Below are 27,084 nucleotides of genomic sequence, written 5' to 3'. Positions count from 1 at the left end.
TTGTTTCTTTATTTATTTACTTTTGATAAACATGAAAATTCCGTCATTATTCTACTCCTTATTTACACCCTTATTTAATTCCAAATCTGTATGTCTTTTAAAATAAAATAAAAATAATCAGCAAATGGCTGCTGATGAAAATCTCTTGCTCATCCAAGGAATGAGTTATACTAACATGCATTCTGGTCTTCACTATGTTCTGTCTTAAAAAAAAAAAATGTTTTTGAGAGAGACTGAAGGAAATGTATAGGCCAATATGAAGGACGGTGGGAAACAGGGAAGGGGAGAAATATTGCAAATGATAGAAATACTGATGAGAGTCTTTCAATCCAAAATGAAGGCCGTAAATTCGGCCACCATGCGGCTTTGAGTTGCTTGCACTGATTTACGGGTATTTATAATAGAGAATGCTGGAACTTCATTCTGTATTTTTCTCTCTTTCTCTGCATGTTTATATGTAGATTTTGTATTCGGGTGAGAGTGGGATCATAGGATATTCTGTGCACTCCCTGAGGACTTTACACTCCTCTGAAGCTTTTGCAACCTTATACTAACATACAGTTTAATGTAACACTACTAAACAGCCTCTTGTGGGTTTTAATAATGTCATATTTTACTGTACTCTATTGCAGGGTCAGTGCTCCTGAAACTGATTTTCATGTTTGTGTGTGTGTGTGTGTGTGTGTGTGTGTTTGTTTAAAAATCTTAAATTAAATCAGTCAACAGAATTAAAGTCTTCTTCTGAAATGTCCAATTTGTTGTGGCTGTTAATTTTAATACACACACACACACACACACACACACACATATATTGCAACTAATATACGTCATACGTCAGAATGCTTTTCATAGACTTCAATTCAGCATTCAACACAATCATCCCTCAATGGGTTATTTACAAACTGGTCCAGCTGGGACTCAACACTTCACTGTGCAACTGGCTGTTGGACTTTCTGACTGGAAGACCTCAGGCAGTTCGGGTCGCCAGCAACACATCCAGCACAAACACACTGAACACTGTTGCCCCCCAAGGATGTGTGCTGAGCCCCCTCTTCTTCACTCTAACTTCAACATCGTCACATAACTTCAACATCTTCATTAAGTTTGCAGATGACACAATTGTAGTGGGTCTCATTAGCAACAGAGACGAGACAAACTACAAGAGTGAGGTGAGCCACCAGGTCGGGAGGTGCAGTGACAACAATCTCTCTTTGAATGTGGAGGAGAAGAGGAAGGAGATTGTTGTTGGCTTCAGGAGAGATCGGGTCAGTCTTTTGTTTGTTATCTGGCTCGGCTCGGTGTTCATCTTCAGTTCTCTCTTCACAGCAGTTCATTCAGTGTACTGTTTGAGAACATGAATTACTCCAAGATATTGGTTTGTTTGATATTGGAATGTTAGCCACATTATACTATACCACCCTTGCATCCACTCGGACGAGGAGAGTTCAAAAATTTACAATCAGCAGGGATCAGATCAGAATAGATCAGAAGAGTTAGATTACCAACCTTTATCCAGGATTCAGTGATAATCATAAAATCCAAGTTGTGAGCTGAGTAAAAGTGACTTTGTGCTTCTTTGGGATGGCACAATCAAGCGACGTTCACTTGCAGAATGCAAACTTCTAGAGGGCACATAAGTTTGAAGTAATTGTGGCGAGGAAGGCGTGGTTTAGCGCAATCTGCAACGGGAGAAACGAGGGAGCAGAGCGAGGCGTAAGTAGGTCAAGTGCAAATAACGAACACGTGTGTTTGATTGCAGTAATTGGCGTGGAGAGACCGGATATAAGCCGAGTCACCGCAGAGAGAGAGAGAGAGACACGTTGGGACCTCGTGCTGCACTGAGAAGACTCCTCAGTGAATTCTGAATTATTGACTGTGATTGTGCAGTATTATACTGATTATGCCAAGAGGGCATCGTTATTTCTTTTTATATGCAAAATAAACGAGCGTCCCAGCACCAAGCCTACCCATGTCTTCTTCCTTCCTACTAAGACTGTGTTGAACCTTGTTACACTGGTGCCGAAAACCCGGGAAGGAAGAAGATCGCCGCCGCCATGCAATCTCGGTCAGGTACGCCATTTGCGGACATCATCCAGTCGCTCGCCGGTCTTAATCAGGAACAACACCAACACATGCTGGCGATCAAGGAGGAGCAGGACGCTTCGAGGCGCTCCTCCGGGCCCAGCATGAAGACCGCGAGCTGTTCCGGAGCTGGGTAGACCGGGAGGTCTGGGCCACCCCCTCTTTCAAAGACAGTTCATCTCCTCTGCCGCTCAACAAGATGGGGCCTCACGATGATCCGGAGGCCTTCCTGGATCTGTTTGAAAAGTCGGCAGAGGCTCGTGGGTGGCCCCCCGCGGACTGGCCCATGCGGCTCATTTCCCTGCTGTCCGGAGAAGCGCAGGTAGCCACTCACCAACTGCCAGTCCAAAACCTCCTGGTCTACCAGGACCTCAAGCATGCCATCCTCCAGCGGGTTGGTCAGACCCCGGAGCAACATCACCAGAGGTTCAAGACTCTGACCCTGGAAGAGTCAGGCCGGCCCTTCGTAATGGCACAGCAGCTTCCGGGACTCCTGCCGCAAGTGGTTGATGGCCGAGAGTAGCGACGTCAAGGACGTGATCGATCGTGTGGTACTGGAGCAGTTCGTGGCCAAGCTGCCGAGGAAGACTGCGCAGTGGGTCCAGTGCCACCGCCCGACGTCGCTGAACCAGGCCATCCATCTGGTGGAAGACCAAATGGTGGCGTGTCCAGGGGTCGGCGACCCCTTACCATCTGCCTCTCTCTCTCCCTCTCTCTCCTCCCCTCCCCTCTCTCTCTCCAAACCTGTCCCTTTCCCTAGGTCCCATGGAGGGCTTCTCCCGAAGCTAGCCCTGAGGTGGAGGACGGGTTACGTGGCCGAACCAGCAGTGGGGCCCAGGGCTCCTCCCAGGGGTGGGAGTTCGCCCACGGGATCCTTTCCCCAAGCCACGCCCTCTCCACTCTCTCCTCGCCAATCGCTTGACCCACTTCCTGCTGCCAGGGCGGCGGTAAAGTCTGGGCCAGCCTGTTGGCGCTGCGGGGACCCAGGGCATTTTATTGAAAGGTGTCCCCGATGCACCAAAGGCTGCCCTCGATCAAGCTGGCCTATACCAAATACCAGTGAGTATAAAGGGGGGTACATATCAGGCTTTGGTGGATTCAGGATGTAACCAATCCTCCATCCATCAAAGTCTGATTCATCCGAGGGCATTGGATAGTAGCCGCATGGTTAAGGTTCGGTGTGTACATGGGGAAGTGGTGAATTATCCTATTTTGCCTGTGAATATTAAATTTAGGGGAGAAAAGCATAGAATAGAGGTGGCAGTTAATCCGTACCTCAAGCATCCGATAATTTTGGGAATGAATTGGCCAACGTTTAATAAATTATTGGGGTATTTGTGTTCGGATGTCTCTTGGAGGAAACAAGAGAAGAGCCTGTTGCAGGGGAACCGAGTGCTCTCGAGCGGAACATCCTCCCTGAGCGTGATGATTTTCCCCTGGAACAGTCCTGTGATGAAACGCTGAAAAATGCCTTTGATCAGGTTTGTTCGATCGACGGGCAGCTTCTGCACCCTGACCAACCGCTCTCGTATCCTTATTTTTCAATTTTAAAAGATAGGTTGTATCGGGTGATCCAAGACGCCCAGACAAAGCAAGATACAACCCAGTTATTAATACCTAGAAGCCGTCGGAAAATGCTTTTCCAGGTGGCTCATTGTAATCCAATGGCCGGGCATTTAGGGCAAGCGGCCACACTAAACCATCTCATGGCCCGCTTTTTCTGGCCAAGCATTCACGAGAATGTGCACAGGTGGTGCGCGGCTTGTCGTGAATGTCAGATGGTGAATTCACCGGCCACTCCAAAAGCACCATTGTGCCCCCTACCATTAATGCAGGTCCCCTTCGAACGAATTGGCATGGACCTCATCGGGCCATTAGAGCGGTCAGCACGGGGACATCACTTTGCATTAGTTCTGGTGGACTATGCAACACGATATCCTGAAGCAGTGCCTCTCCGCTCTATTTCCGCTAAGAGTGTGGCGAGTGCACTGTTTCAATTAATCTCCCGGGTGGGGATCCCAAAGGAGATCCTCACCGATCAGAGCACGGCGTTTATGTCACGTACTATTCGCGAGCTTTACGAGTTATTGGGCATTAGATCGATTCGAACAAGCGTCTATCACCCACAAACAGACGGACTGGTCGAACGATTTAATCGCACATTAAAATCCATGATTCGTAAGTTCGTTCAGGAAGACGCCAAAAATTGGGATAAGTGGCTAGAACCCCTCTTGTTCGCTGTACGGGAGGTCCCGCAAGCCTCCATGGGGTTTTCCCCCTTTGAGCTTCTTTATGGGCGTCAACCCCGCGGGTCCTCGACGTCCTTAAAGAAACTTGGGAGGACGGACCTTCTACTAGTAAAAATGAAATTCAATATGTCATGAACCTGAGAACAAAACTCCACACGTTGGGGCGGCTGTCAATGGAGAATTTGTTGCAGGCTCAAGACAAACAGAGTCGGTTGTAAAACAGGGGGGCTAGACTACGTCAATTTGCACCGGGAGATAAAGTGCTTGTATTACTCCCTACGTCTAGTTCAAAGTTACTCGCGAAGTGGCAAGGACCCTTTGAGGTCACACGGCGAGTTGGGGATCTTAACTATGATGCAGCATTTGCGAGCGGTCCTGAAGACGCTGAGGAGGGCTGGGCTTATGGCCAATCCGAAGAAGTGTGCAATTGGGCGGGTGGAAGTAAGATATCTGGGCTTCCACTTAGGTCATGGACAGGTGCGTCCCCAAATTGATAAGACTGCAGCAGTTGCAACGTGTCCAAGGCCTAAGACCAAAAAGGAGGTTAGACAGTTCCTGGGGCTGGCAGGTTATTATAGAAGGTTTGTACCTAATTTTTCGGATACTGCTAGCCCGCTGACTGATTTAACTAATCAAACATCAATGCCTTTAATTTTATGCGTGCAGCTATTGGGAGCCAGTGCATATTGATAAACAGAGGTGTGACGTGTATTCTTTTTGGCAAATTAAAAATTAATCTTGCTGCCGTGTTCTGGATTAATTGTAAAGGTTTGATAGAACTGGCTGGAAGACCTGCCAAGAGAGCATTGCAATAGTCCAGCCTGGACAGAACAAGAGCTTGAACAAGGAGTTGTGCAGCATGTTCCGAAAGCGAGGGTCTGATCTTCTTGATGTTGAATAAAGCAAATGTGCAGGATCGGACAGTTTTAGCAATGTGGTCTGAGAAAATCAGCTGATCATCAATCATAACTCCAAGGCTTCTGGCTGTTTTTGAAGGAGTTATGGTGGATGTCATCAAGGCCTAACTTGATGGTGAAATTGTGATGAAACGATGGGCTTGCTGGAACCACAAGCAGTTCTGTCTTGGCATTGGGTTGAGTTGAAGGTGATGGTCCATCATCCAGCAAGAAATGTCTGTTAGACAAGTTGAGATGCGAGTAGCTACCGTCGGATCATCAGGTTGGAATGAGAGGTAGAGTTGAGTGTCATCAGCATAGCAGTGGTATGAAAAGCCATGTTTCTGAATGACAGAATATAATGATGCCATGTAGACAAAGAAAAGAAGTGTTCCATGAACTGATCTCTGAGGCACTCCAGAAGTCAGATGTTGTGACTTGGACACCACACCTCTCCAAGATACTTTGAAGGACCTATCTGATAGGTAAGACTCAAACCACTGAAGTATAGTACCAGTAGGGTTGATAGGAGGATCTGGTGGTTAACCGTGTCAAAAGTAGCGGACAGATCAAGCAGGATAAGTACTGAAGATTTGGATTCCGCTCTTGCCAGTATTAGGGCTTCAACAACTGAGAGCAAGGCAGTCTCAGTTGAATGTCCACTTCTGAAGCCAGATTGGTTGCTTTCAAGGAGATTGTTGTGTGTGAGAAATGTAGAGACTTGTTTGAACACAGCTCATTCAAGTGTTTTTGCAATGAAAGAAAGAAGGGAAACTGGTCTGTAGTTCTCTAGAAGAGATGGGTTGAGGATGGGTTTCTTAAGTAGTGGAGTTATACGAGACTGTCTAAATTATGAGGGGAAAACACCAGTGTGGACGGAAGTGTTGATGATGTGAGTGAGTGCAGGTACAACTGCAGGAGAAATGGCTTGAAGGAGATGAGATGGAATAGGATCAAGCGTGCAAGTAGTAGGATGATTAGAAAGGGTGAGTTTGGAGACTTCTGCCTCAGAGAGTGAAGAGAAGGAGTGTATGTTTGTTGGTTGAGCTTGACTGATTGTGGTGTGGAAAATTGTGCACTGATGTTTTTAATTTTATTAGTGAAAAATGTGGCTTGTGAGTTGTCAGTTATCATGGATGAAGCGTGAGGGGGGGTAGGAGGACAAAGAAATCAGGAAAATGTTTTAAAAAGCATGCGAGAGTTAGATGAATTGTTAATTTTGTTATGGTAGTATGACATTTTAGCCATGGAGACATTAGCAGAGAAGGAACATAGGAGTGATCATTTTTGATAACCATAATGTTTACAGGATCATAGTATTTTTATAGGTATTAAAAAGATAGGAGAAGATAGGAGTGACTGATACACTGATACTGATATATTCTTAAAATCATTAGTTTCACTTTTTAGCAGCCATATTCATATTTATTACTTTTACATATTGCTCTATGAATATAACTTCAACATTTTCTGTCCACAATGAGGAAATAATATAGAGAAAGGTGATTTCTCCATAGCAGGACCTGTGTGTATAATGTCTTTTTCTCCTGCAGCTTTCAGGACAGACGAAATCCCATGATTCAGTCTCATATTTTCATACTGTATTATACATTTAAAAGCCCAGGAGGGTGGGAATAAAGAGCAGGATGGTAATATAAAAGCAAACAGAATGAGATCATTGGGTAGACACTGGGGCATCATGAAAAGACTCTGGTTTGTATGTGGATCATGAAGACCATGTTGAAATGGGAAACTGGTGATTTCTCCTGTAATCATAAGTCAAATGCTCTTTCATTAGTACCCAAGAAAGCCCAGACTAACAGACTTTGGTTACAACCAAGAGAGAACCACAAAATGAAAGAGCAAGAGAGGACAGATTAATAGTGCAATTTAGAAAAGTGGGCAAAAAAATTATTCAGATAGTTTATTCAAACTTAAAAATACCTGAACATCAAGATATTTGAACAGAACTAACCCCTTTTTGAACAAATTTAATTTGACAATCATAATGTGTACAGAAAATTTCTTTTTTAACTATTTCATTTTAATGTATTCATACACCTACCCACAACTGACAATAAATTCAAAAGAAATTAAAAGAAACAGTTTATTATATTAATCCATTAATATGCAATTTATTTGAGGAGTATGGAGTTGTGTTCTTCTGGGTTATCAGTGGTGTTTGCCTTCTATGGATCCCATTTTTGGCCAGTGTCTTTCAGCACAAATGGTGACCTTTACTAATGCAAAAGAGGCCTGTAGCTCTTTCAACTGTTGTTCCTGGGTCTTTTGTGGCTTCCTGGATGAGTGGTCACTGTGCTTTTAGAGGAATTAAAAAGAAAAACATCACTTCTAAGGATGTCGGCTACTGTGCCGAGATTTCTTCCATTTGAGGATAATGTCTCTTACTAGCCCCTTACACAGTACGTTGGTCCCAGAAAATTGCAGGAACATTACCGGATTGCCTTCTGTGTGAACGCAATAACATCCCGGGATTGATTCTGGGATCGATCCTAGGTTGGGGACCTATTAAAGCTCCTTTCACACTGAGATTCCAGATAATACATGGGTAATGTGTCCCGGCAATTGTTCCTGGATCATTCGATTTTGGTTCATTCACACTACCAGTGATTTTCCGGAATCTGTGCGTGTTCACACACAACCTGTGAAGGTCCCGTAATGACACGTGACATCAGGATGTGACGAGTAATGTATGATTCGAAATCTCTAGGCACATTAACTTTCACGTAAACTGCTGAACAATCTCATTTTTAGAGTGGATAATGAGAATCTACCTGATCTCTGCTTCATCATAGTTTGCACATATAACGTGCATCATCACTATGAGACACCCTTTACGGCATTGGTTCTGGCTTTTGTTCACACAGAGCTCATTCCGGGACTGAACCCGGCAATGTTACTAGGTCCCCAACCCAGGATCAATCCCGGAATCAATCACGGGACGTGCTTGCGTTCACACAGAATGCAATCCGGCAATGTTCTGGCAATTTTCCAGGACCAACGTGCAGTGTGAAAGGGGCTTAACAATTGCCGGGACACATTACCCATGTATTATCTGGAATCTCAGTGTGAAAGGGGCTACTGTGGTTCTTTAGACTCCAAGAGCCTTTGAAATTGCTTTGTAACACTGCACAGGTTGGTGTTTTTCTTTCATTTTTGAAATAGTGTGTTAAGACTTTTTACCAATTTCATGCTGTTGAGATGATATTTAATTGTTGATAGAACAGTACAGGGCTGGCAGTAACCAGAACTGGTTGTGTCAAGTCCATCTGAATCCCATTTTAGCTTCAGTCATTGTTACACTGGCATAGTTGGTATTACATAACTCTTTCCTTCAATAAATAACATTATCGTTTAAAAGCTGTTTTTACAGTTTATTACTACTATAGTTCCCATTATTCCTCATAAGCTGATAAGACATGATCCATTATCTAAAGAATTATTTCTCAGTTACAGTTTTATCCTTTTTGATCAAGTTAAATATATTTGAGTTGTGTAGTGAGTCTGACCCAGAGGGAATATTACAGAAACCACTCAACATCTGGAGTAGAGAGAGAGAGCGACAAAGGTCAATGCATACAGCTTAAACTGAGATGAGTGCTTGAAGTAAATCACCACTAAGAGATGAACCGTTTCCTGCAGGCAGCTTTCGTCCCTCTAATCTCTCACATATACGTCAGCAAATTACTTCCAAGCAAATTTCTGTCTGTGTAATCATTCAGTGTCTCATGCTTCACAAGAAACTTATCTGCAGTTACTAAAAACTGAATGAACTTAATTTGAACTCAGCTCTCACACTTCTTTTCATTCTCTCTGACTTTGAAGTCCAGAGGTCCTTGCATTATTTGACCACTAAAAGTTTATCTATCTCATCACACAGATTTTAAATTAGGTGCCATAATCCTCATAAATTGATCTCTCCTTTCATCCACATAGGTATAGAGATCATTCAGAGCCTCAGTACAGGCTAAATTTTGGTTCAGTTAATTTACAACCCAGTGTCAATTAGGAATGGACTTTCATGTTTTTTAGTCCTTTCTGTCAAGTTCTTCCAACCTGTATTGATGAAACTCTGAAGTGACAGACATTCCCCTGAGGACTGCTTTATTTTTGTGATGTGCTAAGCAAAAGAAGTAGAAAACCCGCCTCTGTCTGTCTGTTTTAGATGTGTCTCTCATTATTTCACTCTTGTCTATGAGTGGTGAAGCCGTTTGTCAGCGGTGTGATGGTATCTCTGCCTCAACACGTCCCCTGACACACTCTGTAGAGACCGTAAAGCATAGGACATACCACTGGAAAAATAAACACAGCTCCACGTTGTGTGAATATGCAGGCCTTCCCAGAATAAAGCAAGGTCTTCTGCCCTTACAATCACTGTAAACATAACCTCTAGTTATATTGCTTAAAATGAATAAGTAATATAATCAAATGAATAATTATTATAGATAAACATTAATAAGATAATAATAATTAGAATAAACTTTTCTTTCACAAAGTAGTACTTCAATTTTGTTGATATATTAAATATGAATTATTATTGTATTATCGTAGCCTTTTAAAAAATTACAATAATTATACAATGTAAATAATAAGTCCAATTTTGATTATTCTATTATGACCAATAGAATAATTATGGTGATTTGTAATTAGAACAGAACAGAACTTTTTATTTATTTATTTATTTTTTAATGTTGAAGTATTTTATGCTATTGCAGAATAATTTTCAGAGACAACCTTAAATTGGAAATCTGAAATATGGGCTCAACCCATTACAATTTGTGTTAATGTAAAATAATAATAATAATCTGTGACATTTATGGTAAAATACTGGCAGCTGTGGTTGCAAGAACTTATGGTATGGTAGCAACATTTTAGGTTTTACAGACATAGGTTAAATTCCCAATAATAATGATAATAATAATAACAAAAAAAAAAAAAAAAAACTTATTTCATGAACTGATGTATTGCTAATATACCAGCCTATTGGAAGTACTAATATCTGTTTTTACCACTGTAATACACTGATAACCACCAACAACAGGTTGGGATAAGAAAGTCAAAATAGTGAATCAAAGCTCATAACAAACAGCTTTTCCACAAGCTGAGAAGTGAAATGCTGAAATAATGCAATAAACATTCATTTAACAACATTAGATGTAAGATAAATCCCCAGTGTATATAACTGATGAGAAAAAAATCTAGAAAAATAAAATAAATAAAACCTAAGAAGAAACAGTTATTCCATAAAATATGAAGTGTCATGCAAGGAATTTTGGGAGTGTAAATTTACATTTTTCACTGTAAATTATACAACGATATGTTCTTTTTCATGTCCAAAAACAAACAATACTTTACTGTTAAACAAAGTTATTCACCGTATATAGTATGGAAACTTACAGTTAACTAATTAACATTTTTTACTGTATCATTTTTACAGTCTTTTTTTTTATTTTTTATGGTGTATAGGTTGTATTTGCACAGGTTTAGACTGCACAATAAGCAGATGTGTGTAGAATTATAACATTAATCCCCACAGCTGAAGGTTAAAGCTGACACTGATGCCATGAACCATGAAATGGATGTTAGAGCTGTGTGTATACCACTATGGAGTTGTGGAGACAGGCTTAATTTAGCTCTCACAGAAGAGGATTCTGACACAGATTGTGTGTGACAGCTGTTTCCTCCCACATATACACAAACATGCTTTCAGACTTTTCCTCCCGCTCATATTCACACAGACACCCACCCTTTTAGAGATAAAAACCTTCCTCTGGAAAATAAAATTGAAAATCAGTAAATGCGCAATGTAAGATGGGTAAAAGGTCACTGGTGAACCATTGCTGAGACACAGATGATAAACCCAGATGCTGATAATTAGTATGTGACTTTAAAGCCAATTAAACTTATTCACTCCTTAATTGCGAGCTTCAGCTTTCAGTTCAAGCCCGAAAGGGGAACAGAGTCGCGTGACAGACACAGCTTGTATGTGTTTGCAGTACACAAGCCATGGAAGGTTAATGACTCGAATGTGTGTCACTGTTTCCCCTTTCTACTTAAACCAATAACAAAATATACTTACAGTAGCTACCGTTTTTTCTGGACTATAAGTTCCGGACTCATAGTTGGCTGGTCCTGCGACTTATAGTCAGATGCGACTTATTTATCAAAATTAATTTGACATGAACCAAGAGAAATGAACCAAGAGAAAACATTACCGTCTCCAGCCGCGAGAGGGCGCTCTGTGCTGCTCAGTTCTCCTGTAGTCTACCACTGAGTAGCATTGAGCGCCCTCTCGCGGCTGTAGACGGTAATGTTTTCTCTTGGTTCTTGGTTCTAAATAAATGCGACTTATAGTCCAGTGCGACTTATATATGTTTTTTTCCTCATCATGACGTATTTTTGGACTGATGCGACTTATACTCAGGTGCGACTTATAGTCCGAAAAATACGGTAATACAGAAGTGTAGATTGTCATAGCAAAGTCTGAATTACCTCCTCTCCTGGGTTCATGAAACAGTCGTCCATAAAATGCGTTACTGTTGTCATGATCCTGGTCTTTTCCCCTCTCTCTGTCTCCCTCTTGTGATCACTTACTCACTCTATCACGCACACTCCTCCGCTCATTATCACTTTCAGCTGTCTCCCCTTTCATTCCCTCACCTGTCCCTCTTTTGCCCTTGATTGTCTCTGCTTCTTATTCTCTCTTTCTAGCACTGTCTCATTGTCGGATTATTCGATGGACTTACGTGAGACACACCTGTTCCCAAGTCCTGTCCTGTCTTGTCCATGGATGGTTTTTGTCGTTGTTTCTACTGTGAGTAATTTTGTTTTTGGACTGCGTATTATCCGGCTGTGCCTGTTTGCAGAGTACCTGTGCTGCACCTGTCCTTGGCCTTTCACACCGTCGGCGACCTCCTCTGTTTATGGACTGGGTGTTGACATCCCAGGGCCCCTGCCTCTGCCCTCGTGGAGATTTGTGTTTTTCCTTAGACCCGGTCGTCTGGCAATTTCTGTTTTGGGCTGAAAGAAGTCCGTGATTTTTGTTCTCTTTATTCTGAGAAAGACTATTTTCTTTATTAAAGACTGTCAATTGCACCCCTCCCTGGTCTACCATCGTTCTTACCTGCTAACAACTGTTCTGTTGTAAGTAATCTTAAAGATTCTTAAATGTATCTACTCTTGGAAGGCCAATATAAAGTGCTTTTGCTTTCGCTTAGAAACACCCAGCTTCTCCCTGACATGGTTGCTTAAACACTAACCACGGTTACTGAAACCACGCCTTCTTTCTTTGCATGAACATGTGGGTGGCATTATGCAAATATTTCCACGTAGTGATGTAGACATGTGGGGGCGTGTTTGAATGAGCCGTTTTAGGGGGGCGTGGCAGAGTCTTAACTTTGATAAAGAATAGCTTGTTGGATTTTAGTATTTGCAACTTTACAGATCGTCTTCATGTGCCAAGAGCTCGTAACACTCCTAAGAGAAAGGAAAATTTGAAATCGCATACGACCCCTTTAAAAAAATAGATCATGTTAAAACTGTTTGCATAGTGGTCTACTTTTATATTCTTGTCGTGCAGCACTGTGTTTACTGGTTTATCAATTAGCATATACAAAGCATATTCACATAAAAAAATTAACAAATAAATAACACCAGACAATCCATGCATTGCTGCATAAATTTATTAAATATGAAAATAAAAGCTGGGAGCTGAAAGAGGCCTGAGAGACTGTATCTTTCTTTAGCACTCTCAAATACAAACAAAATTGCTTTCCCAAGAGTCCTTACTTTGCTTCATTGTCGGGGATGCTTCCCACACACCAGTCCTACACTCCTGCAGTATATAAATAAATCAACCAATGAATTAGAAAACTCTGTCAACTCCAATTGTGTGCTGACAGTGCTGTGGGACACCTGGGCATCTGTTTCAATTCACACCTCAGCACTGTCAAGAAGCTCTTCAGGGGCTATAAGCAAGTCAAGCCTTTTCTGGTGTTGTGGGATGCCTTTACTTAATGCTTATTTTCTTTGGGCAAGTTGTAGCAAAAAGAGAGTGATGGTGGACTAAAACAGCTGCTTACAACGGGTTTTGCTTCAGGAAACAGGTTTTTATTGCTCAGAAGCTGCTTTTCGAAAGCTCACAGGAACTCACATATGTTCTAGTCAACTTTTCTCACGTGTTTCTCCTAAAGTGTTTTTTTTTTTAGATAACTTTGACATGCAAAACAAGTAAAGCGCTTCAATATAACAGTTTTTTACAATCACCAGGACCCTTGATAGCTTTTTAAGACTCTTCCCAGAATAAGCACAACAGCTGTCTATATGGACTAAACTGTGGATAATGTATCATTGCTTTGCTACAAAATGCATTCAATGACTACATCTTTCAAATTACATTAACCCTGTTTTTCACTCAAACAAAACCACCACTGAAATTGTATGTACCTACAAACCAATTTTCAAGTTTCTCAAAAATTTTAAAATTAAAAGGATAGTTCACCTAAAAATGAAAATTCTGTCAATCAGTACTCCTTAAAGTGTTCCAAACCTGTGATGACCATAAAAGAAGATATTTTGAAGACTGTTAGTAACCCCATTGACTACTATAGGACTATTTTCTATAACAGCATACTATATTTCTGTACTACTGAAATACATTCCAGATCTAAAAAAATGAATACTATCAAATCAAAACTGTTATTTTCATTACGATCTATACAAAAGGGGACATCTTAGGAATAATTTTACACTGTAATGTAAACAAGGACCAGGTACATACACTAGAGTTGATTCAAACAGCAGAGAGGAGCATCCTTGTTTTGTAAAGACATTTTATAATAGAAAACATAAAATACTTTTTTTTAGTTGTTTTTTAGATTGCTAAAAACAGGTATATGCAAACTGTGACAAAGTGACAACCCTTGCTAGTTATGAAAAAAGCCTTCATTTAAGTGTTTTTGTAGTTTTTGTACATTTTGGATTTGCATCCCTTTTACATCCATCTTTACATCTGTGAGGAGCACTGCATGAAGGGTTTCGAAAAATCTGACATAACTATTGAGAAATATGTTCTATCACAACTGTAAAAAAGAGTCCCAACTAAAGCCTCCATTTGATCAAAGTTTAATATTGTTGCTCTCTATAAAAAAAAAACTATTCCTGTAATTACTGTATATCAAAAAACCCATCAACATGCAAAAATATAGGCTACACAACATTTTTAATAGAATTTTGACTTGTAACTAAACATAATGATGCAAAGAGAAGAAACTGCAAATGATGTAAGTAATGTTTTGATGTTTATGTGTTATGAAAATAACACCACAGGCTGAATGGAAGTGTAATCTGTTGGGGACTAAGCCACTGGGACTGCTGTGTGGTGACAGCTTTCACAGGATGAGATTTAGCCAAGACTCCCATGTTCTCTGTTCCATATGTCGCTTCAATCTGAAGAGACTTTCCATCTTAATAATGAAACACCTAGCCCCTGGCCTCAATCATACACACACTTTCTCTCTCTCTCTCTCTCTCTCAACAAAAATAAATAAAAAAATAAATAAATGGCTCTATTGGCATGACTGTAAATTATACAATATTGCCAAAGCTTAGTAGTACATGTACAAAAATATAAAAACATAATAATATAATAAAACAAATACTAATTAAATGAAAACCACAGTAATACAATGGAAGATTATAACGTCTTAGATGTATTAAATTGTAACAGATTATAACATGTGAACATTTGATACCAGTCTTTAACTTACATAGAAACACACATAAGGATCACTGTGGTGGACAGTAGGGTAACACACTGAGGTTAGACACAAAACACAATTTTGTGCTCTACAATCAACTGCTCTCTCTCTCTCTCTCTCTCTCTCTCTCTCTCTCTCTCTCTCTCACACACACACACACATCTCGCAGCAAGTGCTGCTGTCTGTCCCTCTCCTAATACTATCTTTATTTGTTCTGTTTCATAATGGCTGTAAAGTTCTTTATTAGGTTGGTGAAATTGTTCAAGTAGGGGTTTCTTATGTATTTATGGCAGTAAAGAAGGAAGTGCCTCTCTGTCTCAGTCTCTCCTGTCACTTTGCTCTCTGGGTAACCAGCTCTTTCTGTGTCTGCCGGTCTCGATGGCTAGACTGTGCTCACTGTGCCTGTGCCTGGTCAGGATCCGCCTCTGCTTTGTGTCTCTGACACTCTCTAAAATTAGATTCTAGAGTTCAGTAGAATCATAGTTTACTACTTTGTGTTTTAGTTTTCTGGTCCCAATGTTCCAGATATTTGTTAGATTGTTTGATAATTTGATTTATTTTGATGTTCGGGTGAAAAGCAGAGTTGGTCCGAGGCTGGTTAGTGTTAGTGGTAGTAGAGTTAGTCAGGTTAATAACTAGCTGTCTGAGTAGACTCTTTTCGGGGTTCAGTTCTGGGGTTTGTAGCACTTTAAAATGTAGCGATTCTGTGGGACTTGATTTAAGATGCATCCAGAATTTGAGGGATCTGTTATGCACATTAATAATCGAAGGGAATCGGCCTAATTGTGCTCTACATGCGTTATCGGGCGTTTTTCTTTGTAGGTTTAGAATCATTTGGCAGAATTCTTTGTGTAGGGCTTCTGTTGAGTGTCTGTCCCACCTATGGCTCTGATCACTGAGTGGACCCCAAACCTCACTGCCTTACAGCGGTATGGGCTAAATTACGCTATCAAAGATTTTCAACCAATTTGGATGCAATATTTCAATATTTTGAATGTTTTTCTTGATTGATTCTCTCTCTCTCTCAGCAAAATATCCCCTTTGCATCGGCCAAGCATTTGTAAATGAATAAATTAGTTAATTAATACATTTAGATTAATATTATGTATTAACAGCAGCAGCAGCAACAACAATAAAAAACATCTCCGCTCAAAATGTCTTTCATCATTTTTGAGGCGGTGGCGAACTCTAGCGGTCGAATTATGAACCACTTGATGATGATTTTATTGTGCGCCGGAAACATCTTTGTCCCATGCAATGACGTCAGTAACTTGACAGCTCAGTCGGATTCTTGTTCTGTTCAAAGTTTTCTTCTCTATATTAACAGAGCGTTTTAAACACAATGAGCTGAGAGTACGTTTGTCATTTTCTGTATATATATTCCCTACTACACGTTGCACCATGTCTTTCTTCGTAGATTCAGTGATCATGATCACTTCTCAGGTAAGTCTCATATCTCTTTCATTAAAAAAGGCATATTCGCTACAAGACTACCTCAAATACCCAATTCTTTGTACAGTGAACAACATGTTACCAATATTAAATGGTTTGAATTATAAAAAAGCAATTAAATAATGTAAAAGGTGTCTGCCTGACAGATGCCTAATAATAATAATAATAATAATAGCAATAATAATAATAATAATAATAATGTGTGTGTGTGTGTGTGTGTGTAATTATTTAAAAAAACAAAAACAATTGATTTGAGCTCAATGGGAGTGGATCTGCTCCACATGAATATTTCTAAATCTTTTTTTCCACCAATCTGAAGGTGAAAGGTCATTGTTTTATGTTTTGTTTGTGAATATTGCAACACATTAATACACTCACTGACATGATTTTGTGTCCACAGGTGCTGTTTTTTGGGTTTGGGTGGCTGTTTTTCATGAGGCAGTTGTTTAAAGATTATGAGGTATCGTGTATAAGAGTGTAGATTTAGACCAGTCTTGTTTTCCTCCTGCCTTTCAGTGTTCATCATACACGTCTGTCTCAATTCCTCCTCAGGTTCGACAGTATGTTGTGCAGGTGGTCTTTTCCGTCACATTTGCCTTTTCCTGCACTATGTTTGAGCTCATAATCTTTGAGATCCTTGGTGTATTAAGCAGCACGTGAGTATGCTTGGTTTACACATATTGGATGATGTGAACTGTAGATCAGATGCTCACATGCTGTTTGTTTCTAAACAGGTCCAGATATTTCCATTGGAAGCTGAATTTGTATGTTATATTGCTAGTTCTAATATTTGTGGTGCCGTTCTACATCGGCTACTTTGTGGTCAGTAATATACGATTATGTAAGTAGATTTTTTTTCTCTCTCTATGAATTCTGTAGCTTTTTGTCAAAAGGAATAGTTCACCCCAAAAAATTGAAATCTGATGAAAATGTACTCTTCCTTCAGACCATCCTTTGTTTTGAAGAAATTTAGCATTATCACTTGCTCACAAATAGATTCTCTGCAGTGAATGGGTGCCATCAGATTGAGAACGTTTTCAAAAAAAAAATTTTTTTGGGTGAATTATTCCTTTAAATTTGCTTAAGCACCCTCATTGTGTTGCTCTTTTATAGTGCAGAGACAAAGGTTGCTTTTTTCATGCGTGGTCTGGTTCACATTCATGTATTTCTTCTGGAAACTGGGCGATCCTTTCCCTATACTCAGTCCAAAACATGGTAGGCACTGTCAACATGAAACCTTTCTCTCTATGTATTTATGAATGTATAATAATATTTAACAAAAAATAAATAATCGACTGGTGTATGAAAATGAGTCGATTTTGAGAAAAAATAATTTGGAATAATGTGCACCTTCAAGCACATTAAGAAAGTAAATATATACAAATAATTATCTTGCAGTCTGAAATGTAAATGTATATCTTTTTTCTTGTATTCTCAGGCATTCTGTCTATAGAGCAGCTGATCAGTCGTGTGGGGGTCATCGGGGTCACACTGATGGCTCTGCTGTCTGGCTTTGGTGCTGTGAACTGTCCTTATACATACATGTCGTATTTCCTGAGGTATCTGTGCTCTACAATAACAGAGAAGAGCGTTTTGTATTGTTTATATTTTTTATATGTAAGATACTAGATGTTTGTTTGGTTTATTTGCTCAGAAATGTGACCGACAGTGATATCCTGGCCCTGGAGAGAAGACTTCTCCAGACTATGGACATGATTGTCAGTAAAAAGAAAAGGTAAGCACGGAGTATAAAGAGAGGGATCCATTTAAAAAGAGGAAACATGCTCACAAAATCACAGGCATTTCTGTCTATTTATTTATTCACTTACACATTTATTAACATTTTTGTTCTTATATACATGTATCTATACATTACAAATATAAAATAAAATATTTACAGAGATAAATCACTCCATTTGTACACATTACTGTTCAAAAGTTATTATTTTATTTATGTAAGTAGTCGCTTTTGTTCACCAAGGCTGTTTATTTTTTCATGAAAAATATAGTAAACACAGTAATAATGTGAAATATTACTAGAATTTCAAATAACTGTTTTCTCTATTAATATATTTAACATTTGTATTTATTCTGGTGTCATTAAAGCTCATTTTTCAGCAGCTATTAAATCCAGTCTTCAGTGTCACATTACCATTATTATGATGAAAACATGACGTTTAAAAAACTTTCACTTTTTGACCATACATTTTTGGATGGTGTATTAACCTAAAGTAGTGTATTTTTCAGTTTTGTCATAACAGAACAAGGTTTTTTTTTTAAGAACTTTTTTTTAAAAATATTTGTAGGATTGCCATGACAAGAAGGCAAATGTACCAGCGTGGAGAGGAGCAGAATAAACAGACGGGATTCTGGGGGATGATCAAGAGTGTGACCTCCTCACCATCAGGCAGTGAGAGTATCCTAATAGTGCAAGTTCTGAGTTGGTTATTTACAGTAGTCTCATTTAGATGAGACTTTGCAACTGGAGAGTTACTGAGGTCACATTTCAAGTGTCTGAACAAAGCACTTAACCCCTGCTCGCCCCTGGAGGATTGCCGCAGCAGCAATTTAAAACAGTAGCTAATGGGAAGTAATAATGTGTGTGCATATATGAGCATGTGCATGTTAAATAGACTGGTTAACCCTTTAACATTCCTGTAAAATTAGCCTTAAATTCCTAAAACAGGTAGATAACCGTCGGATGGTACAGTGGAATGCTATTAACCTGCTGGCTAAAAACAGTGCTTCTCAATTGGTTTCGGTTCAGCTACCAGATTTTACAATGCATATTTTTATTCTGCAAAAGCAAATAATAATTTTAATAAAGCCAGACTTTGAAATTTTATTAATTTGATTGTTTTTTTAACTGACTAAAAATCCACATTTAATGTAGTCTAGGTAGTTGATTGTTTTCGAGGCTGAGAGCACTAATTTTGGGGGGATTGTGATGCTCTAGTTTAGGACCACAGGCTTAAAGTTTGATGGATGCTGTGACTTGTGGATCTTCGGAGGGATGTTTGTTTCTTAACTCTGGCACTGCAGATCTTTTCGTGCTCCAGCAGGAAGTGGATGCTCTGGAGGAACTCAGTAGACAGCTCTTCCTGGAGACCGTCGACCTACAAGCCACCAAGGTATTTAACAAATGACATTTTGCAATGATAATCTGTTTCGTTTCTATATACAGGGATCCCATGCTCATGTAAAACCAGCAAGTAAGCAATTGTAGTAAATGTGTTTTTTTATTTTTTATTTTTTGCTTTAAAATAGCCAACAATCACAGGACAGTCATGGAAATCATTTGGTCAAAATGCATGGAAATTCTTCATAGAAATAAAAGTAAATATTATGAATACTATAATGAACTCATGTCTCTGTACCCCAAGGAACGCATAGAGTACTCAAAAACATTTCAAGGGAAATACTTCAACTTCTTAGGGTATTTCTTCTCCATCTACTGTGTGTGGAAAATATTCATGGTATGAATCGTTTCTGCTCATTTTGTTTGGCATGTATTATAAAACACTGTAAAAACATGTCTTCATCAGTGACATGCTCTAATGTGTTATTTTTAGGCCACTATAAACATCGTGTTTGACCGTGTGGGGAAGACTGACCCAGTGACCAGAGGAATCGAGATCACAGTCAACTATCTCGGCATCCAGTTTGATGTATGTTAATGTCATAATTTGATGTAGTTAATGTCATAATTGTTGGGTATCTACGCTAATAGACTTTATACTCCTGACTGTGGTTGTATATGCATGCTGTGATTTTGTGTGCTGCGTCAGCTGACATTTACTGCTTTGGCTGGCAGTTAATTGTTTCCCAGCCTGTTAAATGATGGTTTAATCTTTCCCCATGAGGAGGTAATGACTCAGCCTCTTAAACATGTAATCTGGGTCCAGCTTCATTCTTGCTCACTACTGATAAGTGCAAATGCTGCTCATCCCTTTCCGATGGATAAAGCCTCGCAATTGATGTGCAGCAGAACTTAAACCTTTGTTTTCCCCACAGGTCAAGTTCTGGTCTCAGCACATTTCTTTCATCCTGGTGGGAATCATCATAGTCACGTCAATACGAGGCCTTTTAATCACACTCACCAAGGTAATAAAGGGTGAACATGTTTTTTTCTCATTCAGCCTTATCACGGTCAAACGGTCACATATTACTGCCATTGTCGAGGGAGGTTTCCTTGAGCGACTGCATCACGGTCGTGCCCAAATTCAGTTTCTGAGAAGCTATAATGATGTTTAAAGCTCATAAAAAGCAGTTTTGATTTGGTATCTCTTTGTGTTTTGTTCACAGTTTTTCTACGCTATCTCCAGCAGCAAGTCCTCTAATGTCATTGTGCTCGTCCTGGCTCAGATCATGGTGAGGCATAATATTAAAAAAAGCACTATTTTAGAAGGACTGCTTTTAATTTAATCAAACGTTAAATTAAGACATCCATATATCAGCAAAATGTGGGCCATTGTTGACATTGAGTGTCATAGTCATTAAGAAATTTCATACATTTCACGAACATTTACATTTTAAGGACAGTAAGATAAATATTTTTATATTTATTTATTTTTGAAAGAAATTCATACTTTTTATTAATCAAGGTTGCATTAAATTGGTTAAAAATGAGAGGACAGACATTTATAATGTTTCAAAAGTCCTTGATTTCAATTAAATGCTGTTTGTTCATCGACGATTCCTGAGGAACAAAGAAAAGCCTCATGGTTTCCACAAAAATATTAAGCAGAACTGTTTCAGCATTGATAATAATAAGTGTTTCTGAGCAGCAAATCAGCAGAGGAATGGAGTAATGATATGAAATAAATATCAGATTTGTAATCACAGGAATAAATTACAGTTTAACTTATTTTCTAATAGAAAACCGTTATTTCAGTTTTTGATATTTTACAATATAAGATCATTTTAAAATACCTAAACAGAATTTACTGACCCCAGATTTATGAACGGTAGTGTAAAAATAATGGATAACTTTTAATAATTTTTTTTTCACATAGTGTCAAAATGTATATATTATAAATAATAATATATCATGAAATCACAATAAAGTCTAGGAGTCATGAAGGAACTTTTTCAGCTCTAATTCTGAATTCATACTTTTATGTTCCAGAACCATAAACAGAATCAGATGTCATGAAAATCATTCGGTTCAAGTTTAGATTAAAATAAAAAGTACAGCCAATTCTGAATTATAACAGTTTTTGATTTCCAGTCCTACTAACAAAACGTCATGACATCTCTCTCTCTCTCTCTCTCTCTGCTGTCTGTTTGTAGGGCATGTATTTTGTGTCGTCTGTGCTCCTGATGCGGATGAGCATGCCTTTAGAGTACCGCACTATAGTGACGGAGGTCCTGGGAGAACTGCAGTTTAACTTCTACCACCGCTGGTTTGACGTGATCTTCCTGGTCAGTGCTCTCTCCAGCATCCTTTTTCTCTACCTGGCCCATAAACAGGCACCCGAGAAGCACATGTCCCTGTGACCTCACAAGTGACCTCATCAGAGAGAGACACACAGGACTGAAGTGTCTCCTTCTTTTGTCTCTCCTTTTAGAAGGACTTTTATGCCTCTGTCCTGTAATGAGCATGAATGGGTCTGTATTTCCTGAATCAGGAGGGGCCCAGAAACAAAGTGTTTATTTGACTTTGGGTTCAGAAAATGTTGATTTGCTGTCTCATTTATAAAGACTCATATTAATGGAGGGGACAGAATGGTATACAGTGTGGGTGTAGTTTCTCTCAGTGTATTATATATATATATATACACAGAACATAACATTTTTCAAACCAGGTGTTATTATGTTTACCACTGTAGGTGAACAAACTAATTGCTCTCACTAGTTTGTTTGCCATTAAACCAGCCACTCTTAAGCGAACTTTTATCATAAATAGACATCACATATATATCTCAGCAACACTCAGAGATGTTACAGCATACAGGTGGTCTCTTATTTTTCTTTCAGGCCTTTTTTGTAACTATTAATCCATGTCTCTGTAATAATTCATACGTGGATACTGTATTGAGTGGGAGCCATAATTCTACTGAAATCATGTCAACTAGAAAAGGGTTAAGAATACATGCATCAAGTTGCGGTTTTGTGTTATTCATTTGTGAAGGATGGAAAGGTGCTTTTGATTTACTAAAAAAGGCATTGTCTACATGGCAGAGATGTAACTGTCTCCAATCTATGTTCAAATACAGAAAGCTCGGATTGCAATTAAAAGGCTTTTTCAAGCATTTTCTCTGTTTCTTATTGGTAGATTCGGCAGTTTGATGTAAGGTTTACAATAAATAAATCATGTTTTGTGAAGAGTCATCTGAATTGTGTACACCAGGCGTGGGGAACGGTTGATCCTGGAGTGAGTGCCACTTACCTGCAGAGTTTAACTTCAGCCCTCTGTAAAACTCCAGGATCAATGTAATTATGCATGGTGCATGTCGTCCTCATGTTCATTGGCTGCCACTTCTATATACGCTATTGCGTAATGTTGTCTGGGGATGTGAAGAGCGAAAATAAGCCAATAAACACTTATTATCATTCTTTGCCTATGGAAACACAATGATTAATGATCCTGATTGTGTAAAACTCATTAGTATCAGTGTCTTTTACATTAAACAAGTGCTATACAGTAAATATGTTTACATTGATAAAGTGTTCCCATCATTCATATTCAATTCAGGGTCATCAGACTAGGAAAATATAAGTCATTTGCATTGTGTTCAACCTATGCTTTATGAGGCTGTGGCTTCCCTGAGAACCGAATGCATGACCTTTGACTCGCTAATGCCATACTTTCATGTAGGTACTGTTTGAGATACAGGAACTCTGCAGCAAATAAAATCTTGTGTTCACTTTATGCATTATAATGAACAATGTGAATGTCTTTGGTCTTGGTGGAGGAATAGATCTGCTATGCTGATGCTGATGGTTACTGCTGTATTTGTGGATTATAGATTTACTGCTGCATGCAAGTAAAGGAACTTGCTACTGCCAATGCATAAGCCGATATGGTGCTGTGAGTATTTAAGACATACTGTTTCTGCACAAATAACATATATAAATAACCCACCAACAAAGCTGGAATGAGAAGATAAACAACAGTTAAGATGTATATGCTGTTGACAGCATGAAAACGAACTGCTGATATCCAGTAATGTGCTTGAAAGCCCAAGGCAGGAGAGAGATAAAATGATAAAATCCCCTGTAAAAGCAGATCTACTGCCAAGATGTATTCTGCTGCTACGGACAGCCATGAGATCGTGTGTGTGTTTTCTATGTGAGTCTGGGCCTGCTTTGCCGAATGGCTTAACACTAGTGGATTATTGCTGTGTGTACCTGATCAGTTGACCAGATAGTGTTAAACTAATGACTTGACTTAAATGTGTTTCTGGGCTAGTGGAGCCCAGATAAATTAACTAATGGCTTAGCAGTGAGAACCTTGAAGTAAGGATGTTGACAGTAGGACGTTTGTGGAAGAAAGTTACATGGGTTCTCCTTGAGTTAGATCGGAGTAAAGCTTTGAAACACCAACTGCAAACCTATCCCACTTAAATCCCGAACCTGCGCGTGGTTTTATGACTTATATGTTTGCTAGTTTAGAAAAAGCTGATGAACACATTAATACATTGAAATGAGAAGGAAAGACTTCACTTATCTGGCTATTGAGCATCAGAGAAACTTGCTCAAATTGTAAATGTAAAGCATTTAGGTTTCACAAGGTGATCCTTGTGAAACCGTGCTCCTACTGGGAAGCTTGAGGGTTTTTCTGTCTCTACTTTCTTCTCTTTGGGTCTCCAACAGATACAGGTGCTCCCTGATGGAAACTTGCAGACATGGGTGCTTTTTGACCTGGCTCCCTGGAGCAAAAGGTTCTGATGAGGCTTCTATTGCCTCCACTTGTCTCCTCTCTTTGGGAGCCTGGTCGGAACAGATCTGCTCTTGAAGGGCAAAAGTCCGTAACTTAGATTTTTGTCGAAAATGAGTTATTTATATTTTTGGGACATCCTTTATCTTGTGCATAAGTATCTTGAGTCAATTTCATTGTTTTTCCAAGAAAATGATGGGTCGTCTCAACCGTAACTTTGAACAGCCCTGGAGAAACCAAGGCAGGACACTTTATAACACCAGTTGCTCTTTCGCTTTGTTTGGTACGCATCAAAATGAAGTTAAGGTGGGAGTTTGGAGTTATACAGTGATCTGCCTTTTTTCACTGTCCATTAAAGGTTTAGTTTAGCCAAAAAATGTAATTAAGCCAAAAATTACACACCCTGAAGTCATCCTAGGTGTATATGACTTTCTTCTTTCAGACGAATTCAGTTGGAGTTATTTAAAAAATTGGTGTCTGATCTTTCAAGCAATTTGATGCAATATAGTGGGTGTTGTGCTCCTTCGGTTTATGAGAAGTTTAGTAAAAAGTGTCTCACATGGCTCCGGTGGGTGAACAAAGACCTCCTGCAGCAAATCAATGCATTTGTGGAAGATGTAATAATCACTTTAATCTAGCACTCACGGTTGTAAACTAAGCAGTTCTGGGGGAATTACTTATGAGGTCTCATGTAAGACACTTTTTTTTTATGGAAGGGCAATTTATATTTCAGGTATTTTGGACTGAAGCAATGCAACACGGTGACTGCAATGATAGAGCTTGAAAGAGCAAAGACCATTTTTTTATATAACTTAGACTGGATTCGTCTGAAAGAAGAAAACCAAATACACCTAGGATGCCTCAGGGATGAGTAAAACGCAGCCTAATTTAAATTTTTGGGTTAACTTACCCTTTAATTATACACACTACAGAAATATTTCTTCAGTTATTTCCACTATGGAAGTCATGATTCAGCCAAGAACTGTTCAGACTGATTCAGTAAGTCATTAAAGAAATTAAGACTCATAACTCATTCAGAGTTTTTGGCTGAGCTGTGAGACATTTTGACTAATTTAATAAAATTAATCTGATTGTAAGAGTTATTTGATTGTAACTGATTTGATTCATTATTTCAGGGCTTGAAAATTTGTATTCTTTTTTCTTTTCTTTTTTATCTACAATCCAACAAACGCAGTGGATAGATCAAAACAAAACAACGGTCATTAATTAGAAGTATAAAACGAGGATTTGTAAAGAATATTAGAGGATTTTGATGTAAGCCAAGAGGATACTGGTTTTCCTTTGCTAAAGAAACTTTGCTTTCTTTGCTCCTGTTAACAAATGTTGGATTTCACCTCATACGTCACTCATTTCCCCAGAACTGCTTCATATACAACTGTGAGCACAAGCTAGATTACAGTGATTATTATGTTTTGAATATGGATATTTTTCTTACAAAAACGCATTGATTTGCTACAGAAGGTCTTTGATCACCCCCTGGAGCCATGTCAGACATTGTTTTCAATGGATGAGCTTTATATTAAACTTCCAAAGGACTGATGGAGTGCAACACCTTGGCATTAGAGTTGCATCAAACGGCCTTGAAAGATAAAAAAAAACAAAAACATTTTTTTTTTTAAATAACTACAACTGAATTCGTCTGAAAGAAGAAAGTCATATACACCTAGGATGACTTCAGGGTGAGTAATTCATGGCTCAATTTTCATTTTTGGCTGAACTAACCCTTTAAAGTCTGCTGCCGTTATGGTGTAGACAAACAAATTAGATTGTTTTCTACCAAACAGCACCATATGACAAAGCACTGTACAGACTAGATACCTTGGCAGCAATACGTGATCTTGAATAACCTTTAAAGATTATTTTTATCTTTTTGTAATAAAGATTAAGTTGGCTACTAAACTAAAATGTCACTTAGTTAGACGCGTGTTGACTCAAATACCATAGTTAGCATGAGCATCAATAAAATCAGTAGCCTGCAACAGTACGCAATTAAATCCATATCCTACCTTTTTTTTGTAACCCCCCCCCCTCAAAAAAAAAAAAAAAAAAAATATATATATATATACAGTCATTCTTTTAGTTTAGGCTATTTAAAGGGGTCACATGATGCGATTTCAAATTTTCCTTTCTCTTTGTAGTGTTACAAGCTTTTGGTGAATAAAGAAGATCTGTGAAGTCGCAAAGATTAAAGTTTCAAATCCAAAGAGATATTCTTTATAAAAGTTAAGACTCGTCCATGCCCCCCTGAAACGGCTTGTTCTCACACGCCCCCACATACAGTATCTACATCAGCATGTGGGAAGATTTGCATAACGCTGCCCAGATGTTCACGCAAAGAAACAAGGGATACCTTTTATTCCCGTTGTAGTATTGTTGTTGCTGCCGCCACCATGTCGTATAGACGCTGTGTGTTTCACTGTGAAAGCAAAACTACTTTGTTTGGTCTTCCAGAAGAGCATGATATCCACTTTGTCATGTCTGGAGCCGATCCAGAAATACATCAATTTTGCACTGTGGATCGCTTGGTTAATCTCTAGACCACGGCTCACTCTAAGCCTCCAGACTCTGCTCACTCAAGGGGAAAACTACTTTGTTTTTGCCTTCTATATGAAAACATGACTAGAAATCATATTTATATCACGTTTATAATGGGTTTTATGTTAGGATCACCCATATGCTTAGAAAGGGACCTGAATATATTGAACAGTGTTGTGTTGTTGATA

General features: G+C 39.1%; 1 protein-coding gene across 1 annotated transcript; it reads left to right on the top strand.

The window, feature by feature from the left end:
- Positions 1 to 16,245: 16,245 nt before the first annotated feature.
- LOC113053648 (Golgi pH regulator-like) lies at positions 16,246 to 22,745 on the top strand. Its single transcript, XM_026218822.1, has 14 exons — positions 16,246 to 16,449; positions 16,859 to 16,918; positions 17,011 to 17,114; positions 17,193 to 17,299; positions 17,572 to 17,673; positions 17,897 to 18,017; positions 18,113 to 18,193; positions 18,765 to 18,874; positions 19,501 to 19,589; positions 19,842 to 19,934; positions 20,031 to 20,126; positions 20,473 to 20,562; positions 20,764 to 20,829; positions 21,751 to 22,745. The coding sequence occupies exons 1-14, from the start codon at positions 16,408 to 16,410 to the stop codon at positions 21,955 to 21,957; spliced, it is 1,368 nt and encodes a 455-aa protein (XP_026074607.1). The 5' UTR covers positions 16,246 to 16,407; the 3' UTR covers positions 21,958 to 22,745.
- Positions 22,746 to 27,084: the final 4,339 nt, after the last annotated feature.

This window comes from Carassius auratus, chromosome 34 (genome assembly GCF_003368295.1).
Source record: "Carassius auratus strain Wakin chromosome 34, ASM336829v1, whole genome shotgun sequence".
NCBI classification, from domain to species: domain Eukaryota; kingdom Metazoa; phylum Chordata; class Actinopteri; order Cypriniformes; family Cyprinidae; genus Carassius; species Carassius auratus.
Note: the sequence above shows the minus strand (reverse complement) of the source record. Positions and strands in the feature narration are given on the sequence as shown.

Coding starts and splice junctions, on each gene's coding strand:
- LOC113053648 (XM_026218822.1), top strand. CDS start 16,408: ATGTCTTTCTTCGTAGATTCAGTGATCATGATCACTTCTCAG. Junction 16,919..17,010: donor AGTTGTTTAAAGATTATGAG/GTATCGTGTATA, acceptor ATTCCTCCTCAG/GTTCGACAGTATGTTGTGCA. Junction 20,127..20,472: donor ATCTCGGCATCCAGTTTGAT/GTATGTTAATGT, acceptor TTTTCCCCACAG/GTCAAGTTCTGGTCTCAGCA.